Source organism: Trichomycterus rosablanca, chromosome 20, assembly GCF_030014385.1.
Source record: "Trichomycterus rosablanca isolate fTriRos1 chromosome 20, fTriRos1.hap1, whole genome shotgun sequence".
NCBI classification, from domain to species: Eukaryota; Metazoa; Chordata; class Actinopteri; order Siluriformes; family Trichomycteridae; genus Trichomycterus; species Trichomycterus rosablanca.
In genome coordinates, this window is record NC_086007.1 from 17,016,416 (window position 1) to 17,036,603 (window position 20,188).

Genomic DNA, 20,188 nt, shown 5'->3' on the forward strand with positions numbered 1-20,188 from the left:
ATTCATAAATAAAGTATTTATTATTGTACTTTTTCTTTGGACCTAATCTGTCAATGTAATTACCTAAAGTAATTTAACTATAAATATTAAAATTCTACAATAGGTTAATCTGTAACAATTTGTCTCTCACATATTCTTATTTTCTTAGGGTGAGCAGGGCCTTTCAGGTAGCAAAGGAATTAAAGGAAAAAAAGGAGGAAGTGGCTCTTTAGGTTGTCCAGGATCAAATGGGCCTAGTGGACATGTTGGAGAAAAGGGACAACCAGGAATACCAGGTATTTTTGTTAATTACAACTTGGGATTAAAAAATCTTTAAACCAGACACTAACTCTTGCTTGTCCTTATTGTTTAGAACTATTCCCATATGCATCAAACTTCATTGTGCTGGCATCAAACTTGTCATCAAAAATGTTACATTTTAGGGCACTTTACTTTTAGATGTCATTGTTACATTTTATACAGTGTTTAGTTCTGCATTGACAATTTTTCATTTTTTTGTAAATTGTAAGTTTGTAAAAGTAAATATTTTAAATGTACCAGTAATATTTTGAGACCAGAATTAATGTGATTTGGTGCAAGAGCAAACAAAATACAACTTGTTTACAGTAGGTATCTTTTTTTGCACATGGGAGAGCATCTATTATGGTTTATGCAACTACTGTCAACCTGTGCTGTCTTAAGTGTGGGGATGTAGGGCATAAACATAGAAAGTAATTATTTTTTTAAATTTTTTTTTGCATTTTCCATACTGTCCCAACTTTTTTCTGTTTTGGGATTTTATCCCATGATACAACCTTGGTGTATTACAAGAAAAAGAAAACAGTGTGATAGATATCACATGAACAGTGCAGCTTTGGGCTGTGAACACAATTTTTGGTGTACATGAAAAATTGTAAACGAAAACATACATTTCATAGTGTAGGGTACACATAAAACATAAAATATAGTGTAAATGAAAACATACAGGGCACAGTGCAGGGTGTAAATAAATATATAGGGTACAGTACAATGTCCTATTTGAGCTACAGGTCTACCTCGTCTTGATTCACTAATCAGAACTCAAGTATGGCATTAAAGATATTCTTTGTACTAGTACCCAGGTGGTGGAATGAACAGCTGAGTGTTCTGAGATGAAAGACCCACCTCTTTACTAAATACTTAAATGAAAACAAACCTGCACTTACTGTTCTAATAAAAAAACAGCTTTGCCTATACATTTGCTCCAGTTGGGCTTTAGCAGATTTATTGTTTCTAGACAGTTGTCTGTTTGTAAGAGAATTCAGAAGTGAGGATTCATAAAGTTGGAATGGTTTTGTAGCAGACTGTTCAGTCTTTGCTTTGTAAAATAATGTTTTTGCAGCAGTCACATCAGATAAGACTTCAGACAGAAGAGAGTGGTGGGAAAATTGTAAGTTTAAATGTTAAGTTTAGATTACAGACTTTCTCTCAGCTTCTCTTAATTCATTTTTGTTGCTGCACAGTGCATCGAAGAAGCAGGGTGGGATGGTTTTCCTTGTTTGAGGGAGAGAAGACTGAGCTGGTCATGTGATGATGAAAGAGAACAGAGTAAGGTATTAGTAGTAGTAAAGTTAAGGGGAGCAAGCACATCAGGGTTTGCAAATATATTTTAGATGTTAATGATTAGAGATAGGGATAGATAAGGAGTAAATATTTGGTAGGAAGAGTGTATGTGGGGTTGGAAACGGAAGGGTTAGAGATGAAAAGAGAAATACACAGTGATGGTCAGAGAGGTAAAGTGGAGTGACAGTGAGGTCAAAAGCTATAAATAATTGGCTGAAGACCAGGTCCAGTGCCATTAAAGTGCCATTTCTTGGCCAAACGGTCAGTGTAGAAACATACACTGAGCTCATCCATCTTATTTACCAGATATATCAAATTCCCCACAACAATTAAAGGAAGATATAGTTTATGTTTTCTCCTCCTTACTCACCGTAAAGCACCAGCCCTGCATCCTCTGCAGCCCTGCGTCTTTTCTTTAGCTCGTCAGGGATTTGGGGTTTTGCTCCAGTCGGTAGTGTGGTTTTTGAGAGCGTGGTCAGCTAATCGTGAAAGTAAACAATACTCCCGCTTCAGTTAACATGACCCGGCACAAACAAAAGTTAAAATCATCAAAAGGGTGAGTAAAAATGTTCCAGCCAGACAGTATCCATTTAAAAGTATAATCAGATGTAGTGTCAGAAAAAAAATAGAAAAAATACAAAAAGACAAATACAGTAACAGAAGCTGCTGTAACAGGCTTTAAAGGATTTTTTGCAGCATTTGGATGAGAAAAATTTACAAGATGTACACTATATTGCCAGAAGTATTCACTCACCCATCCAAATAATTGAATTCAGTTCCAATCACTTCCATGGCCACAGGTTTATAAAACCAAGCACCTAGGCATGCAGGCTGCTTCTACAAACATTTGTGAAAGAATGGGTCGCTATCAGGAGCTCGGTGAATTCCAGCGTGGTACCGTGATAGGATGCCACCTTGTGCAACAAGTCCAGTCATGAAATTTCCTTGCTACTTGATATTCCACAGTCGACTGTCAGTGGTATTATAACAAAGTGGAAGCGATTGGGAACGACAGCAACTCCGTCTCGAAGTGTTAGGCCACGTAAAATGACAGAGCGGGGTCAGCGGATGCTGAGGCCCGTAGTGCGCCGAGGTTGCCAACTTTCTGCAGAGTCAATCGCTACAGACCTCCAAACTTTAGGTGGCCTTCAGATTAGCTCAAGAACAGTGCATAGAGAGCTTCATGGAATGGGTTTCCATGGCCAAGCAACTGCATCCAAGCCTTACGTCACCAAGTGCAATGTAAAGCGTCGGATGCAGTGGTGTAAAGCACGCCGCCACTGGACTCTAGAGCAGTGGAGACGTGTTCTCTGGAGTGACGAATCACGCTTCTCTGTCTGGCAATCTGATGGACTGGGTTTGGTGGTTGCCAGGAAAATGGTACTTGTCTGACTGCATTGTGCCAAGTGTCAAGTTTGGTGGAGGGGGGATTATGGTGTGGGGTTGTTTTTAATTTTTCTTAGTTCCAGTGAAAGGAACTCTTAATGCTTCAGCATACCAAGAGATTTTGGACAATTTCTTGCTCCCAACTTTGTGGGAATAGTTTGGGGATGGCCCCTTCCTGTTCCAACATGTCTGAGCGAGTTTGGTGTGGAGGAACTTGACTGGCCTGCACAGAGGCCTGACCTCAACTCGATAGAACACCTTTGCGATGAATTAGAACGGAGACTGTGAGCCAGGCCTTCTCGTCCAACATCAGTGTCTGACCTCACAAATGTGCTTCTGGAAGAATGGTCAAAAATTCCCATAAACACACTCCTAAACCTTGTGGAAAGCCTTCCCAGAAGAGTTGAAGCTATTATAGCTGCAAGGGGTGAGCCGACATGATATTTAACTCTATGGATTAAGAATGGGAGTCACTCAAATTCATATGCGTGTGAAGGCAGACGAGCAGATACTTTTGGCAATATAGTGTAAGTGCCCAAACAGTTTGAGTAACTGTCAGTCCTTGAATCTGTTGAGACAGAGTCCTTTAATCATTTACATATAGTCTAACAAACTCCAAACAGGCTGTCATATACCTTTTACTCAGCAGTGGCTTCCATCTTGCCATTTCACAATAAAGGCCTGTTTTATGGAAGACTGCAGAGATGGTTGTATTTCAACAGGTTTTCTCCGCTCTGTAGAGGCCTCATAGAACAAGATGTGTGTTGTGACACTACAAACCACATCAGGCCCTACACACCATTTCACCTGCACACCACGTCACCTGACCGTACACACATCACCTGATCTTCTCACACCTGACACTAATTCCCCTATCATCAAGACTTCCTTCCCTCAAGTACCCCTTCCTTCAAGAGCTTAGACTTACCCTTCTTCCATATGCTTTGTGCCAAAGATTTCCAAGTACTTAGTGTAGTGCCAGTTTAGACTATAGCTTAACTAGTGAAATGTTTTGTTGACATTAACTATTAGCACAGCTGTAGTATAGGAGTTAGTGTAGTTTTTTTGTAAATGTGTACATTTTGCCTTTTGAAAATAAAATCTGCACTAGTGCTCTATTACCTGTTGTGTAGTTACATGTTGTACTATGTTAAATTTGTTACCTTTACAAACTATGTTCCAATCAATTCAAACCAGTGGACTACAAATAAGTTCAAGACACAGTTCAAAATGAGAGATTTTACTATGGCAATTACAAGGGTTCTTCAAAAAGTTTCTGCACTTTTTTAGTCTGTTTATTAAGAATTTCACAAACAAATTACATCACTTTTCTACATAGTAATTTTCCAGTGCATTCTTCCCAGAGTTGTACCAACTTGTCAATGTCATCAGCGTGTAGCCACTGTACACATCATCATCACATGAAAATCTCCTTTTATTCGAAACTTAAGAAACATGGAACAAGTTAAAGGTGCCTTAATAAAGGCAAAACTTTGCAACAATAAATACAGGGATGCTCCTATTTTTTATTTTACTAAAGAAAATTCTACAACAAAAACCACGATTATTTACATCAGCCAAATGGAACAGAGATATTTGATTCATATTAGATGAATAAACTGGCTGTCAAGTCAGTCAAATGTTTATTTATAAAGCACAGTCAAAGATATTGAGTGTCGTCTAAATTAGAACAATGATAAAACAAATCAATAACATACAATAGTATTAAAAGACATATAAGATATTAAATGTATCAATGTAAATAAAACTTACAACAGAAAAAGCCATGCTAAAACCCAAAATCCTGTGAAAATAAATAAGTCTTCAAGATAGATTTAAAACTATCAGTTGTGGGGGACGTTTTAATAAAAAGTGGCAAGCCCCATAATTTTGGGGCGGCCACTGAGAAACCGTCCTTTGGACCACAACCGTGGGACACTTAAAAGCGACTGATTAGAGGATCTTAGGATTCTGGAGGTAGACTAGAGGCAGATAAGATCAGATATGTAAGCTGGAGCTTAACCATGGAGAGCCTTAAATACAAATAAAAGAACCATAAACTCTACACAGTATTTTACTGGGAGCCAATAGAGGGATGCCAAATTCGGTAAAATGTGCTTTTTTCTGTATCTTTAAGTAACCGAGCGACTGTTTTAGCTGATAAAGCTTTCTTTCGTGTTTATTTGTTTATAAAATTTTAATTCAAAATCAGAGATGACAAATCATTATTAACATAGCTATGTACATATAGTGGTCCCATCTTGTTGGATATTGTTTTGGTGGCGTAGGTATGACTTCAGTTTCAGTTGTTATTGTTTAAATTAAGAAATTTTTTGACATCCAGCAATTAACATTCTTGAGACTGCCCAGTATATGCCTGATGGCATTGTCATTGGTAGCTGTCGGGCGAAGATAAAGCTGTGTCATCTGTGTAGCAGTTATAAGAGATATTGCATTTTTGGAAAATGGATCCAAGGGGAGGCATGTTTAATGAAAATAAAACCGGTCAGAAAACTGAGCCCTGGAGTACTCCATAATTGCTGTAGTTGCTGTAGTGGAGCACTTTTCTGTACTATGGTGTGCTCTAAAACCTGATTGGAATGTAACAAAAAGGTTATTTTCATTTAAAAATGACAACAGCTGAGGACCACTTTCTCTAAAACCTTAGAAAGAAAAGGGAGTTTAGAGATTGGTTTAAAATTTATGTTGTACGTCTGTTTGATTTTAATATAATGACTAAAGATATACTAAACATTTACCAGTGTTGATCTTATGTATTTTTTTCAAAGCTCTGGGAGCTTTTGGATGGGAATTGGGTTTGGGTTTATGTTCTCTTTTAAACTGGTGTATAAAGCATTTATAATATAAAGGTTTATTTATAAGGGTTTATAACGGTTGGTGAGGGACTAAATGTCTCACTGTATGTAGTACATCAGTCAAGGTCCCAGAGATGACAGTGCATATCAGAGCAAACTCCAAGCCATGGGGTTGAATGAATTATCTGCAGACCTCAGAACAGGATTGTGTCAAGGCATAGATTTCAAAGAAGACCTGTAATGCTAAAGAAGACTTTTTTTTTTGCACAGGAAAGTGTTTTTTTTTCATCTGCATTTTCTTCCCATTTTCCTCCCGATTTAGCGCACTCAATTTTTGTCTTCCGCTGCTGAGAGCATGTCGCTGTACACGCCTCCTCCGACACATGTACAGCCCTCCACTTTTCGCCCCTGCATTCTGCACGGGCATCTCTTCTGCCAATCAGGGTCCTTACACAGCGTATGAAGACCCACCCACCCACACGTTGTTCTGCCCCCACCCTGCAGATACGGTGGCCAATTAGTATCTGCTGCAGGCACTGCCAATTATGCCCGCCAGATGGCGCCCAGCCAACTGGTGGCAGCACCGAGTTTTGAACCGAGGAGTTCAGTAACTTGGTGCTGGTGTGCTAGTGGAATATCCCTACCTGGGTGCCCTAACACAGTAAAGTATTAAGTGGCATTTGTGCATGTCACTGCGTATTGTAGTGCCTGACAAAGGTTTGCCAAAGTAACCCCTCACCCATGTGGTTATATCAGCTATTGTTGAGTGGTGGTTGCAGTGCCGTCTGAGGGATCGAAGATCAGCTTAAGCTTGCGCCCTTGGCCTTTACGCACTGAAATTCCTCCTAATTCCTTGAATCATTTAATGATATTATGCACTGTAGAGGGAGAAATATGCAAATCCCTTCCAATCTTTCTTTGAGGTAAATTGTTTTTAAACATTTCAATAAAATTTCTCATGCATTTGTTGACAAACTGGAGATCCTCTGGCCATCGTTGCTTATCAAAGACTCAGCCTTTCCTGGATACTGCTTTTGTACCAAACCATGATTGCAATCACCTGTTGACATCACATGTTTGGAATCACATCATTATTTAGTTTTTTCACTTCATTACTAGCCCTAAATTGCCCCCGTCCCAACTTTTTTTGGAATGTGTTGCAGGCCTGAAATGCAGGAATGGATGTTTATTAACAAATGAAATGAAGTTGAGCAGACAAAACATGAAATATCTTGGGTTTAAACTGTCTGCAATCAAATAAAAGTCAAAGTAAATGTAAGGTACACTGCATTTTTTATTGTATTTGCATTTTCCATACTGTCCCAACTTTTTCTGATTTGGGGTTGTATTTGGAAAGGGCATCTACCTGAAAAAGCAGATATTTTGTCAGGTATTTGGTGTTTATTTAATAAATGGAATGTTTCCAATAACCTGTTGCTTGTTTCACCTTGTCTCTCCACTGTTCATGGCTAATTCCCACACTGCCTGTGAGCATTAAAGAGTTTAATTTGGGATATATTAAAGTCAGGCATTTATTTATCTATCACCATGCCAACATTTAATACATAAAACAAAATGTTTTGGGGGTAGACCTAATATTTTGGTTAATCTATGAAAATTGCAAAGTAAATACATAATAATTGCTGTTAAATTTCTAATATAACTGTTAAATAAAGAACACATAAATGCAAAAAAAAAATTATTTCTGTTCCTTTTACTTTTATTTGCTATCTCAGGATACCCAGGATTGCCAGGAGAGAAAGGTATTGATGGACATCAAGGCCCCAAAGGTTCTCAGGGACCAACTGGCCAATCAGGTATTTCTTTTTAGTTTACAATTTTTATTCTATACTTTTTTTAGCCCAGTAAATTAAACTTCAGGTTTTTGTTCAAATGTAATCCTGTACTACAGTGATTACACTGTATATTTGCATTTACATTTCAGCAGTTAGTAACATAATATGTGTTTAAAACTTTAGACTTTAGACTGTCTAAAAGCAAATGCTGGCCATGTAATGTGTTGCATGCGACCAAAGGTAGTCAAGGGGTACAAATGCTTGTTTAATACCGGTTTAATTTTCATTGTTAGGTTTTAATGTTATTCTGCTGATTGTATATGAAACACAATATTTTATAGATCAAATAGAAGGAATTATTAAACTATATTTGAAATTAAATACTCTTTAAAGGGCTCTATATGGGAAAAGTTATTTTTCTCCATTTTCTATATATACAGTGATGGGCCAATGATATACCAAATGTTGCTAGATGGTAGTTAGTCATAGAACATTTGTATAAAACAGATACACAGGTGGAATCAGAGATATTGAACTGGGCAGCACGATGGTGCAGTGGGAAGCACTGTCGCCTTACAACAACAACAGCCTGGGTTTGATTCTTCCGGCAGGGTGGCCAGGGCTCTCTCCTACAAGTCCAAAGACATGCAGTCAGACCAACTGAAGCTACTAAAAATTGTGTGGGGGTGTATATACAGTGTATCACAAAAGTGAGTACACCCCTCACATTTCTGCAAATATTTTATTATATCTTTTCATGGGACAACACTATAGAAATAAAACTTGGATATAACTTAGAGTAGTCAGTGTACAACTTGTATAGCAGTGTAGATTTACTGTCTTCTGAAAATAACTCAACACACAGCCATTAATGTCTAAATGGCTGGCAACATAAGTGAGTACACCCCACAGTGAACATGTCCAAATTGTGCCCAAAGTGTCAATATTTTGTGTGACCACCATTATTAGCACTGCCTTAACCCTCCTGGGCATGGAATTCACCAGAGCTGCACAGGTTGCTACTGGAATCCTCTTCCACTCCTCCATGATGACATCACGGAGCTGGTGGATGATAGACACCTTGAACTCCTCCACCTTCCACTTGAGGATGCGCCACAGGTGCTCAGTTGGGTTTAGTCCATCACCTTTACCTTCAGCTTCCTCAGCAAGGCAGTTGTCATCTTGGAGGTTGTGTTTGGGGTCGTTATCCTGTTGGAAAACTGCCATGAGGCCCAGTTTTCGAAGGGAGGGGATCATGCTCTGTTTCAGAATGTCACAGTACATGTTGGAATTCATGTTTCCCTCAATGAACTGCATCTCCCCAGTGCCAGCAACACTCATGCAGCCCAAGACCATGATGCTACCACCACCATGCTTGACTGTAGGCAAGATACAGTTGTCTTGGTACTTCTCACCAGGGTGCCGCCACACATGCTGGACACCATCTGAGCCAAACAAGTTTATCTTGGTCTCGTCAGACCACAGGGCATTCCAGTAATCCATGTTCTTGGACTGCTTGTCTTCAGCAAACTGTTTGCTGGCTTTCTCGTGCGTCAGCTTCCTTCTGGGATGACGACCATGCAGACCGAGTTGATGCAGTGTGCGGCGTATGGTCTGAGCACTGACAGGCTGACCTCCCACGTCTTCAACCTCTGCAGCAATGCTGGCAGCACTCATGTGTCTATTTTTTAAAGCCAACCTCTGGATATGACGCCGAACACGTGGACTCAACTTCTTTGGTCGACCCTGGCGAAGCCTGTTCCGAGTGGAACCTGTCCTAGAAAACCGCTGTATGACCTTGGCCACCATGCTGTAGCTCAGTTTCAGGGTGTTAGCAATCTTCTTATAGCCCAGGCCATCTTTGTGGAGAGCAACAATTCTATTTCTCACATCCTCAGAGAGTTCTTTGCCATGAGGTGCCATGTTGAATATCCAGTGGCCAGTATGAGAGAATTGTACCCAAAACACCAAATTTAACAGCCCTGCTCCCCATTTACACCTGGGACCTTGACACATGACACCAGGGAGGGACAACGACACATTTGGGCACAATTTGGACATGTTCACTGTGGGGTGTACTCACTTATGTTGCCAGCTATTTAGACATTAATGGCTGTGTGTTGAGTTATTTTCAGAAGACAGTAAATCTACACTGCTATACAAGCTGTACACTGACTACTCTAAGTTATATCCAAGTTTCATGTCTATAGTGTTGTCCCATGAAAAGATATAATGAAATATTTGCAGAAATGTGAGGGGCGTACTCACTTTTGTGATACACTGTATATATATATATATATATATATATATATATATACAGTACAGGCCAAAAGTTTGGACACACCTTCTCATTTAATGCGTTTTCTGTATTTTCATGACTATTTACATTGTAGATTCTCACTAAAGGCATCAAAACTATGAATGAACACATGTGGAGTTATGTACTTAACAAAAAAAGGTGAAATAACTGAAAACATGTTTTATATTCTAGTTTCTTCAAAATAGCCACCCTTTGCTCTGATTACTGCTTTGCACACTCTTGGCATTCTCTCAATGAGCTTCAAGAGGTAGTCACCTGAAATGGTTTTCAGGTGTGCCTTATCAGGGTTAATTAGTGGAATTTCTTGCTTTATCAATGGGGTTGGGACCATCAGTTGTGTTGTGCAGAAGACAGGTTACTACACAGCCGACAGCCCTATTGGACAACTGTTAAAATTCATATTATGGCAAGAACCAATCAGCTAACTAAAGAAAAACGAGTGGCCATCATTACTTTAAGAAATGAAGGTCAGTCAGTCCGGAAAATTGCAAAAACTTTAAATGTGTCCCCAAGTGGAGTCACAAAAACCATCAAGCGCTACAGCGAAACTGGCACACACGAGGACCGACCCAAGAAAGGAAGACCAAGAGTCACCTCTGCTTCTCAGGACAAGTTCATCCGAGTCACCAGCCTCAGAGATCGCAAGTTAACAGCAGCTCAGATCACAGACCAGTTGAATGCCACACAGAGTTCTAGCAGCAGACCCATCTCTAGAACAACTGTTAAGAGGAGACTGCGCAAATCAGGCCTTCATGGTCAAATACCTGCTAGGAAACCACTGCTAAGGAGAGGCAACAAGCAGAAGAGATTTGTTTGGGCCAAAAAACACAAGGAATGGACATTAGACCAGTGGAAATCTGTGCTTTGGTCTGATGAGTCCAAATTTGAGATCTTTGGTTCCAACCACCGTGTCTTTGTGAGACGCAGAAAAGGTGAACGGATGGATTCCACATGCCTGGTTCCCACTGTGAAGCATGGAGGAGGAGCTGTGATGGTGTGGGGGTGTTTTGCTGGTGACACTGTTGGGGATTTATTCAAAATTGAAGGCACACTGAACCAGCATGGCTCCAGGCTGTGTAAGGGCTATTTGACCAAGAAGGAGAGTAATGGAGTGCTGCGGCAGATGACTTGGCCTCCGCATTCACCGGACCTGAACCCAATCGAGATGATTTGGGGTGAGCTGGACCGCAGAGTGAAGGCAAAGGGGCCAACAAGTGCTAAACACCTCTGGGAACTCCTTCAAGACTGTTGGAAAACCATTTCAGGTGACTACCTCTTGAAGCTCATTGAGAGAATGCCAAGAGTGTGCAAAGCAGTAATCAGAGCAAGGGGTGGCTATTTTGAAGAAACTAGAATATAAAACATGTTTTCAGTTATTTCACCTTTTTTTGTTAAGTACATAACTCCACATGTGTTCATTCATAGTTTTGATGCCTTCAGTGAGAATCTACAATGTAAATAGTCATGAAAATACAGAAAACGCATTGAATGAGAAGGTGTGTCCAAACTTTTGGCCTGTACTGTATATATATATATATATATATATATATATACAGTGTATCACAAAAGTGAGTACACCCCTCACATTTCTGCAAATATTTTATTATATCTTTTCATGGGACAACACTATAGAAATAAAACTTGGATATAACTTAGAGTAGTCAGTGTACAACTTGTATAGCAGTGTAGATTTACTGTCTTCTGAAAATAACTCAACACACAGCCATTAATGTCTAAATGGCTGGCAACATAAGTGAGTACACCCCACAGTGAACATGTCCAAATTGTGCCCAAAGTGTCAATATTTTGTGTGACCACCATTATTAGCACTGCCTTAACCCTCCTGGGCATGGAATTCACCAGAGCTGCACAGGTTGCTACTGGAATCCTCTTCCACTCCTCCATGATGACATCACTAAGCTGGTGGATGTTAGACACCTTGAACTCCTCCACCTTCCACTTGAGGATGCGCCACAGGTGCTCAATTGGGTTTAGTTCATCACCTTTACCTTCAGCTTCCTCAGCAAGGCAGTTGTCATCTTGGAGGTTGTGTTTGGGGTCGTTATCCTGTTGGAAAACTGCCATGAGGCCCAGTTTTCGAAGGGAGGGGATCATGCTGTGTTTCAGAATGTCACAGTACATGTTGGAATTCATGTTTCCCTCAATGAACTGCAGCTCCCCAGTGCCAGCAACACTCATGCAGCCCAAGACCATGATGCTACCACCACCATGCTTGACTGTAGGCAAGATACAGTTGTGTTGGTACTTCTCACCAGGGCGCTGCCACACATGCTGGACACCATCTGAGCCAAACAAGTTTATCTTGGTCTCATCAGACCACAGGGCATTCCAGTAATCCATGTTCTTAGACTGATGTCTTCAGCAAACTGTTTGCGGGCTTTCTTGTGCGTCAGCTTCCTTCTGGGATGACGACCATGCAGACCGAGTTGATGCAGTATGCGGCGTATGGTCTGAGCACTGACAGGCTGACCTCCCACGTCTTCAACCTCTGCAGCAATGCTGGCAGCACTCATGTGTCTATTTTTTAAAGCCAACCTCTGGATATGACGCCGAACACGTGGACTCAACTTCTTTGGTCGACCCTGGTGAAGCCTGTTCCGAGTGGAACCTGTCCTGGAAAACCGCTGTATGACCTTGGCCACCATGCTGTAGCTCAGTTTCAGGGTGTTAGCAATCTTCTTATAGCCCAGGCCATCTTTGTGGAGAGCAACAATTCTATTTCTCACATCCTCAGAGAGTTCTTTGCCATGAGGTGCCATGTTGAATATCCAGTGGCCAGTATGAGAGAATTGTACCCAAAACACCAAATTTAACAGCCCTGCTCCCCATTTACACCTGGGACCTTGACACATGACACCAGGGAGGGACAACGACACATTTGGGCACAATTTGGACATGTTCACTGTGGGGTGTACTCACTTATGTTGCCAGCTATTTAGACATTAATGGCTGTGTGTTGAGTTATTTTCAGAAGACAGTAAATCTACACTGCTATACAAGCTGTACACTGACTACTCTAAGTTATATTCAAGTTTCATGTCTATAGTGTTGTTCCATGAAAAGATATAATGAAATATTTGCAGAAATGTGAGGGGTGTACTCACTTTTGTGATACACTGTATATATATATATATATATATATATATATATATATATATACAGTATATATATATATATACAGTGGGGTCAAAAAGTATTTAGTCAGCCACTGATTGTGCAAGTTCTCCTACTTCGAAAGATGAGAGAGGTCTGTAATTTTCATCATAGGTACACTTCAACTATGAGAGACAAAATGAGAAAAAAAAATCCAGGAAATCACATTGTAGGATTTTTAAAGAATTTATTTGTAAATTATGGTGGAAAATAAGTATTTGGTCACCCACAAACAAGCAAGATTTTTGGCTCTCACAGACCTGTAACTTCTTCTTTAAGAAGCTCTTCTGTCCTCCACTCGTTACCTGTATTAATGGCACCTGTTTGACCTCGTTATCTGTATAAAAGAAACCTGTCCACAGCCTCAAACAGTCAGACTCCAAACTCAACCATGGCCAAGACCAATGAGCTGTTGAAGGACACCAGGAAGAAAATTGTAGACCTGCACCAGGCTGGGAAGAGTGAATCTACAATAGGCAAGCAGGTTGGTGTGAATAAATCAACTGTGGGAGCAATTGTAAGAAAATGGAAGACATACAAGACCATTGATAATCTCCCTTGGGGTCAAGATCTCATCCCGTGGGGTCAAAAAGATCATGAGAACGGTGAGCAAAAATACCAGAACTGCACGGAGGGACCTGATGAATAACCTGCAGAGAGCTGGGACCAAAGTAACAAAGGCTACCATCAGTAACACACTACGCCGAGAGGGACTCAAATCCTGCAGTGCCAGGCGTGTCCCCCTGCTTAAGCCAGTACATGTCCAGTGTTAGAAATTCAGCAAAATTCAGGAGCCAGGAGACCACCAGTCTTCAGGAGTAGAGTCGTTTATTAACACATACAGATAGATGTATGGGCACAGCTTGGAAGACCGACAAAAAATCTAACAAGGCATAATCTGGGAAGACTTTATATACACTAGAAATGAGGGGAGGAATTACAAGAAGAAAGAGGAGGAGGTCAAGGGGGAAGGAAATGACAATGCAGAGGGGGGCTACAAAAGGTGACCAAAGGTTGGGGTAGTGTGATAAAGGGGTGTTGGTTTTACAGTGGGTAATACAGGATCAGAGGGGGGTACTGGAGGGGTGATGGTTTAATAAGGGGTAATACAAGGGAAGGGTGATCAGGATACAGGATAACAAAAGATGTGAGGAGAGACGGTTAGGTGTGTAGGAGACAGGGAGTGGGGGTAATACAGGATGGGGGATCAAACAGGAGGGGTCGCTAAACATACAAAATGTAAGAAAAGGGTGATGATTTATCTTACCAGGCCCGTCTGAAGTTTGCCAGACAGCATATGGATGATCCAGAAGAGGATTGGGAGAATATCATGTGGTCAGATGAAACCAAAATGGAAATTTTGGTAAAAACTCAACTCGTCGTGTTTGGAGGAAGAAGAAGAACCCAAGAACACCATACCTACTGTGAAGCATGGTGGTGGAAACATCATGCTTTGGGGCTGTCCAGCCTATTTTTGTGCATTTTTCGCCTGAAAGACATACCTAGTTTCTAAGGCTTCTCATTCAGAAAGTTTATAAGATAACACAAAAATTATACTTCAGTGTTATAGAAAACCCTTTAAAGTATCAGAAAAACACAGCCAAATGCCATGATGTTATGTTACAATGATCAAATGATGACAAAACCCCCCCAAAATGTAGGCGCTTTTTACATTTTTTTTGAAAATCCAAAGTTTCAGTGAGTATAAGTACGACTGCAGGTCTGCAGACCACCTACACAACACTATAGAGTTGTAGCCAAAGGGGTTTTCTGTCACCAGCCCAAATCTTAGGCCTATAACTCATTCTGATCTCGAGTTATTGCACCTGGAGTGGCATCACACTCCACTGCTCTCCAAATCTCTCCAAAGCTTTCCAACTCAAAATAAACAGATTATACTGCAGATAAAATGTGTAAAATGCATTATTTATACTTTATAAAGTCATTATTTATAACATTTGAGTGTTTTTTGGAGTGATGAACTCTCTCACAGGCAGCCAGTCCCCACTCCCTTCCCCCCGCACGCACACACACATAAACTGAAACATTTGTAACATGATACAGGCAGCCGGTTGAACTGTTCACGACCTGAGTCGTTTGAATTGAATCACACTGTATTATCAGCCCTAAGAGGGAAGAATGACTCTCTTACTGACTCAGTAGCTCACATTCAAGCGTGCGTAATCTGTATCCATGGTGACGGCTGGTGAAGTACAGCTGTTTAGACTAATCCGACAGGCTAAATGCAAAAAAATGGGCGGGATATAAGCTGGTCCTCCAATCAAAAGCAAAATATGCTAATATTTTTGCATTTCTCCAATGAAAAACAAGTATTTTGTGGTGTGATGAATACTGTCTCTACATTGGCTGTAACGGTATTATGCAACCTAACAGCCAAACACTGAGCAGTATCAGTTAGATGGAGGGTTTTTGAGTACTGTGAGTGCTTTCTCATTACAAAACGAGCCGATATTCGCGTGTTATTGACTTTATAAGTTATAAAACATGCTTGCCACAATCCAAAATGGCCACCAGTGTTTGTAAACATTTACAAAAAGTGGATTTTATCTCGAATGGAAGGACTAATGAACATAAATTTGGACTCAGATTGAAGATAAAAGATCCAGGTATGCGCTGGTTTAGCTCTCATGCTTTTGTTTCATATAAATTTATCGCGGTGGTGTTGTTTACCGAGTGCTTTGATGCATTGCATGCTATGCATTGATGGCAGAGCTTTATCAGATATGAAACTTTTCCGGGATATTTTGGATGCTGATGTATTTGAAGTAAAACAAACAGCAGAAATGTGATGGTGAGATTGTACTGGCTTGTTTGGTATAAATGCTGTCGGTTTTAATGTAAGTACCGCAGTATAATATTACAAAATATAAACGCTGTACTTCTGCCAGAAATTTATCAGACCTACAATTATTTTGTGTTTTTAAAAGAACTTATAAACAAAATAAGCTCAAGGTTTACGTTGCTAAAAAGTAGAGATTTTAAGCTATCAAAAGGTACCTTGTTTAGCAGCGATGATAATTTGACGGTGTAACAGTATACAGGGAAACACAATAATATTAATTCCTAGCCCGTCGATGGGCTAAGGACCACCAAGGGGTTTTAAGGGAAGAATGAATGGGGCCATGTATTGTGAGATTTTAAGCCAAAACCTCCTTCCATCAGTGAGAGCATTGAAAATGGAACGTGGCTGGGTCTTCCAGCATGACAATGATCCCAAACACACCGCTCGGGCAACGAAGGAGTGGCTCCGTAAAAAGCATTTCAAGGTCCTGGAGTGGCCTAGCCAGTCTCCAGACCTCAACCCCATAGAAAATTTGTGGAGTCCGTGTTGCCTAGCGACAGCCCCAAAACATCACTGCTCTAGAGGAGATCTGCATGGAGAAATGGGCCAAAATACCAGCTACAGTGTGTGCAAACCTGGTAAAGACTTACAGGAAACGTTTGACCTCTGTCATTGCCAACAAAGGTTATGTTACAAAGTATTGAGTTGAACTTTTGTTATTGACCAAATACTTATTTTCCACCATAATTTACAAATAAATTCTTTAAAAATCCTACAATGTGATTTCCTGGATTTTTTTTTTCTTACATCAAGTGTACCTATGATGAAAATTACAGACCTCTCTCATCTTTCTAAGTAGGAGAACCTGCACAATCAGTGGCTGACTAAATACTTTTTGACCCCACTGTATATATATATATATATATATATATATATATATATATATATATATATATATATATATATATATATATATATATACAGTGGGGTCAAAAAGTATTTATATATATATATATATATATATATATATATATATATATATATATTTTATATATATATAAAAAGTATATATATATATATATATATATATATATATATATATATATATATATATATATATACACTGATTAGGCATAACATTATGACCACCTTCCTAATATTGTGTTGGTCCCACTTTTGCTGCCAAAACAGCCCTGACCCGTCAAGGCATGGACTCCCTGAAGGTGTGCTGTGGTATCTGGCACCAAGATGTTAGCAGCAGATCCTTTAACTCCTGTAAGTTGCAAGGTGGGGCCTCCATGGATCGGACTTGTTTGTCCAGCACATCCCGATTGAGATCTGGGGAATTTGGAGGCCAAGTCAACACCTTAAACTCGTTGTTGTGATTGATGAATAAGTTCATAGGATTAGAGATCACGGCTGTTCAGCTTAGGCTTGTGCTCCTGTCGTTTGCGCACTGAAATTCCTTCAGATTTCCTGAATTGTTTAATGATGCACTGTAGAGGGAGAAATATGCAAATCTTTCATTGAGGAGCATTGATTGAGGCTCTTCTCTCTTGCTCTCGTGGAAGGCGGTCGCACTTCTCTCCCCTCCCTTATCTTTCCTGCTTGGCTTCTCCTTTATCGTCTTGTCTCGTCTACTCTACTCTACAGGGATTCTCTTAGCACTGCTCTTCAAAGAACAAATTATGGAATTGGTTAAATGGTCTCTGAATGCTATTGACACCATCTTCTCATCGAAAAGTTCGGGTTCGGGGGAACCCACATGCCCCGGCGGAACGCAGATGGCGGGATACGCGATGGACTCGTGGGAGAAGTGGAGGGTCGTGTGCCTGGCATGTTTACCTATTCGGAACTTTGATTGTGGGGTTTTTGCTGGTTGGATTAGGCTTTACCCTGCTATATCGGGAAATTAAAAGAGTTGGGTCAGTTGTCAAAGGTCCCCAGAAACTGCCCAATTTGATTGATATGATGGGCAGAGCCGTTGGAACTGTGACTATAAATCGCAATATGGATTCCATCTTGGAGAAACTAACGGCTTTGCAAAACGGTGTGAACCAGAGACTGACTCAATCTAAGAGCATGTGTTAAAGAAATTGTACTCGTGCACAGATTAAAAAACAAGTCATTTCTGCTCTTTGGCTTCCCCTGTTATCAGCATCGGCCTTGCTGATAAGGAAATTCCTCCAGAGGATCTGTTGCTACGGGTCATCTCGTACCCACCCTCCCCTGCTCTCTGACTGTTTTTCATTCTGGGTAGCAACTGCTGTAAAACGCCATCTTATCGCGAACTTTGTACAGACTTTTTGCTTACAGGAATGAAGAGCTGACAGAACTTTTCCCAACCCCCAACCCAACGTCTCCACTCTTAGCTTAATCCCACCAATACGGCAGGACGGGTCTGCAGCGCGCGCCGGTATATGGCTGCGAATCACCGGATGGCTGCTTGTCGTAGTTGGTTACTTTTCCTATCCCCACATCCCTAACCCATGGCTCGTTGTGTGACTATGTTATGTTCTTATGTTTACATGTGCTTGTGTGCTGTAAGGGGCTTTTTTTCGTGTTACCATAGTGTGCTCCTCAGGGAGCACAATCTGGTTGCTGTTTTTTTTTTTTTTTTTTCTTATCCTGTCTTCCCGTTCTGTCTCCCCCGCCCCCCTCGTCATATTGAATGTTCTGGACGGGTTGATGGCTAATTTCACTGTAACTGTACCTGTTGCAATTACAAGTGACAATAAAGTTCTATTCTTGTTTTAAGCATTATTGTCTCTTACATTTGTTGACAAACTGCAGATCCTCTGTCCAAATTTGGTCCTCAAAGACTCAGCCTTTTATGGATATTACTTTAGTACCAAGTCAAGATTATAATCACCTGTTGACATTACCTGTTTAAAATCACAGCATTATTTAGTTATTTTACGAAGTAGACCAGATAAAACATGGAATATGTTGGGTTCATACTGGCTGCAATAAAATAAAAGACAAAGTAAATGTTAGAAACACAGTTGTTTTCACATCCCCAAATTCATAACCACAACAAAATAATCACTCATAATGAGACAGTGAAAACATGTTTTGTAGGATGTTTTGTAAACTAAATCAAAATCCAAAATAGAAAGTTAATATAAATAGAAAATAGAAAGTTTTTAGACACTTTCTTCAGTACTTTGTATATGCCCATTTGGCAGCAATTACAGCTGCAGGTCTTGTGGCTACATTTCCAAAAGCTTTGCATACCTGGATTTGGGCAGTTTGTCTTTTTTTTGACACAGAAAACCTCAAGCTCTTTTACATTAGATGGTGGGTATTTGTTAACTGCCATCTTCAGGTTTCTTCACAAATGTTTGATGGTAACAGATTTTTGATAGGGATTAGGTCTAAACCATTCAAGGCCATTCAGAACTTAAGAAAATTTAAATGGTTTCTTACTGTTGCAGTAAATTAAACATAAAACCTAAGTTATGGCTTTTGTATTACTATACAGTATAAATTATTATTATTTATTTATTTCAGGTATTGCAGGGTCTGCAGGCAACCCAGGTCCCCCAGGACCAAGAGGAATCCAGGGGAGAGATGGCATTCCTGGATTCCCTGGACAAAAAGGAAGTACAGGAGGTAAATACCTAAATGAATATACAGTATAGTCACATATTGTTTGTAGATTGTTTGCACCCCTGTTAAGCATGAGTACAAGCCCCATTTTCAGAAAAGCTGGGGAGAGTTAAAAACTGTGATTTGTTCATTCTCATTAAGCTTTATTCAACTGACAAAACACAAAGAAATAACTTGTTTTGCTGACCAAATTTATTGTATTTTGTAAATATAAACAAATAAAACATATGCCTGCAACACACTCAGAAAAGTTAAGACAGTAGCAAAATAACAGTAAAATGTTTATAGGATATTTAAGTTATATTTTTAAAAAATATTCCAAAACAAGCAGGTAAATTACCATAATTGAGAAAAACAACTAAAGACTTAAAGATTAGCAATGGCTCACCACTTTGTGAGAAAGAAAGTTGATGTAACATGGCAAAGATTTTTGTGTAGTAGTGTCATGCATTAATATTTAAATTTTGTTTACAAAATTCATTTGTTAGTGAAATTATTAGAAATATTTTCTTTGTTCTTTTGTCTATTAAATAGAAGAAAATTATTAAATATTTGTATTGATTTTCACAAAATATCTCTTACTAAAAAAATGTAATTGCAATAAATGTATTAATACAAAGAAATAAATCCCTCATCAAAAAATATTACTTTAACAAAGCCACATGCGTCCCAATTATTGGTTGTAACATGGCAGCTGCTA

At 39.7% G+C, this 20,188-nt stretch overlaps 1 protein-coding gene across 1 annotated transcript in view; it reads left to right on the forward strand.

The window, feature by feature from the left end:
* The window catches only part of col4a3 (collagen, type IV, alpha 3), a 221,777-nt gene that overhangs the window by 127,919 nt on the left and 73,670 nt on the right, over positions 1-20,188 (forward strand). Inside the window, exons 30-32 of the mRNA XM_063016668.1 lie at positions 149-275; positions 7,520-7,600; positions 19,390-19,491. Coding sequence (XP_062872738.1) covers positions 149-275; positions 7,520-7,600; positions 19,390-19,491 — 310 coding nt within the window. The remainder of the gene's footprint in view (positions 1-148; positions 276-7,519; positions 7,601-19,389; positions 19,492-20,188) is intronic.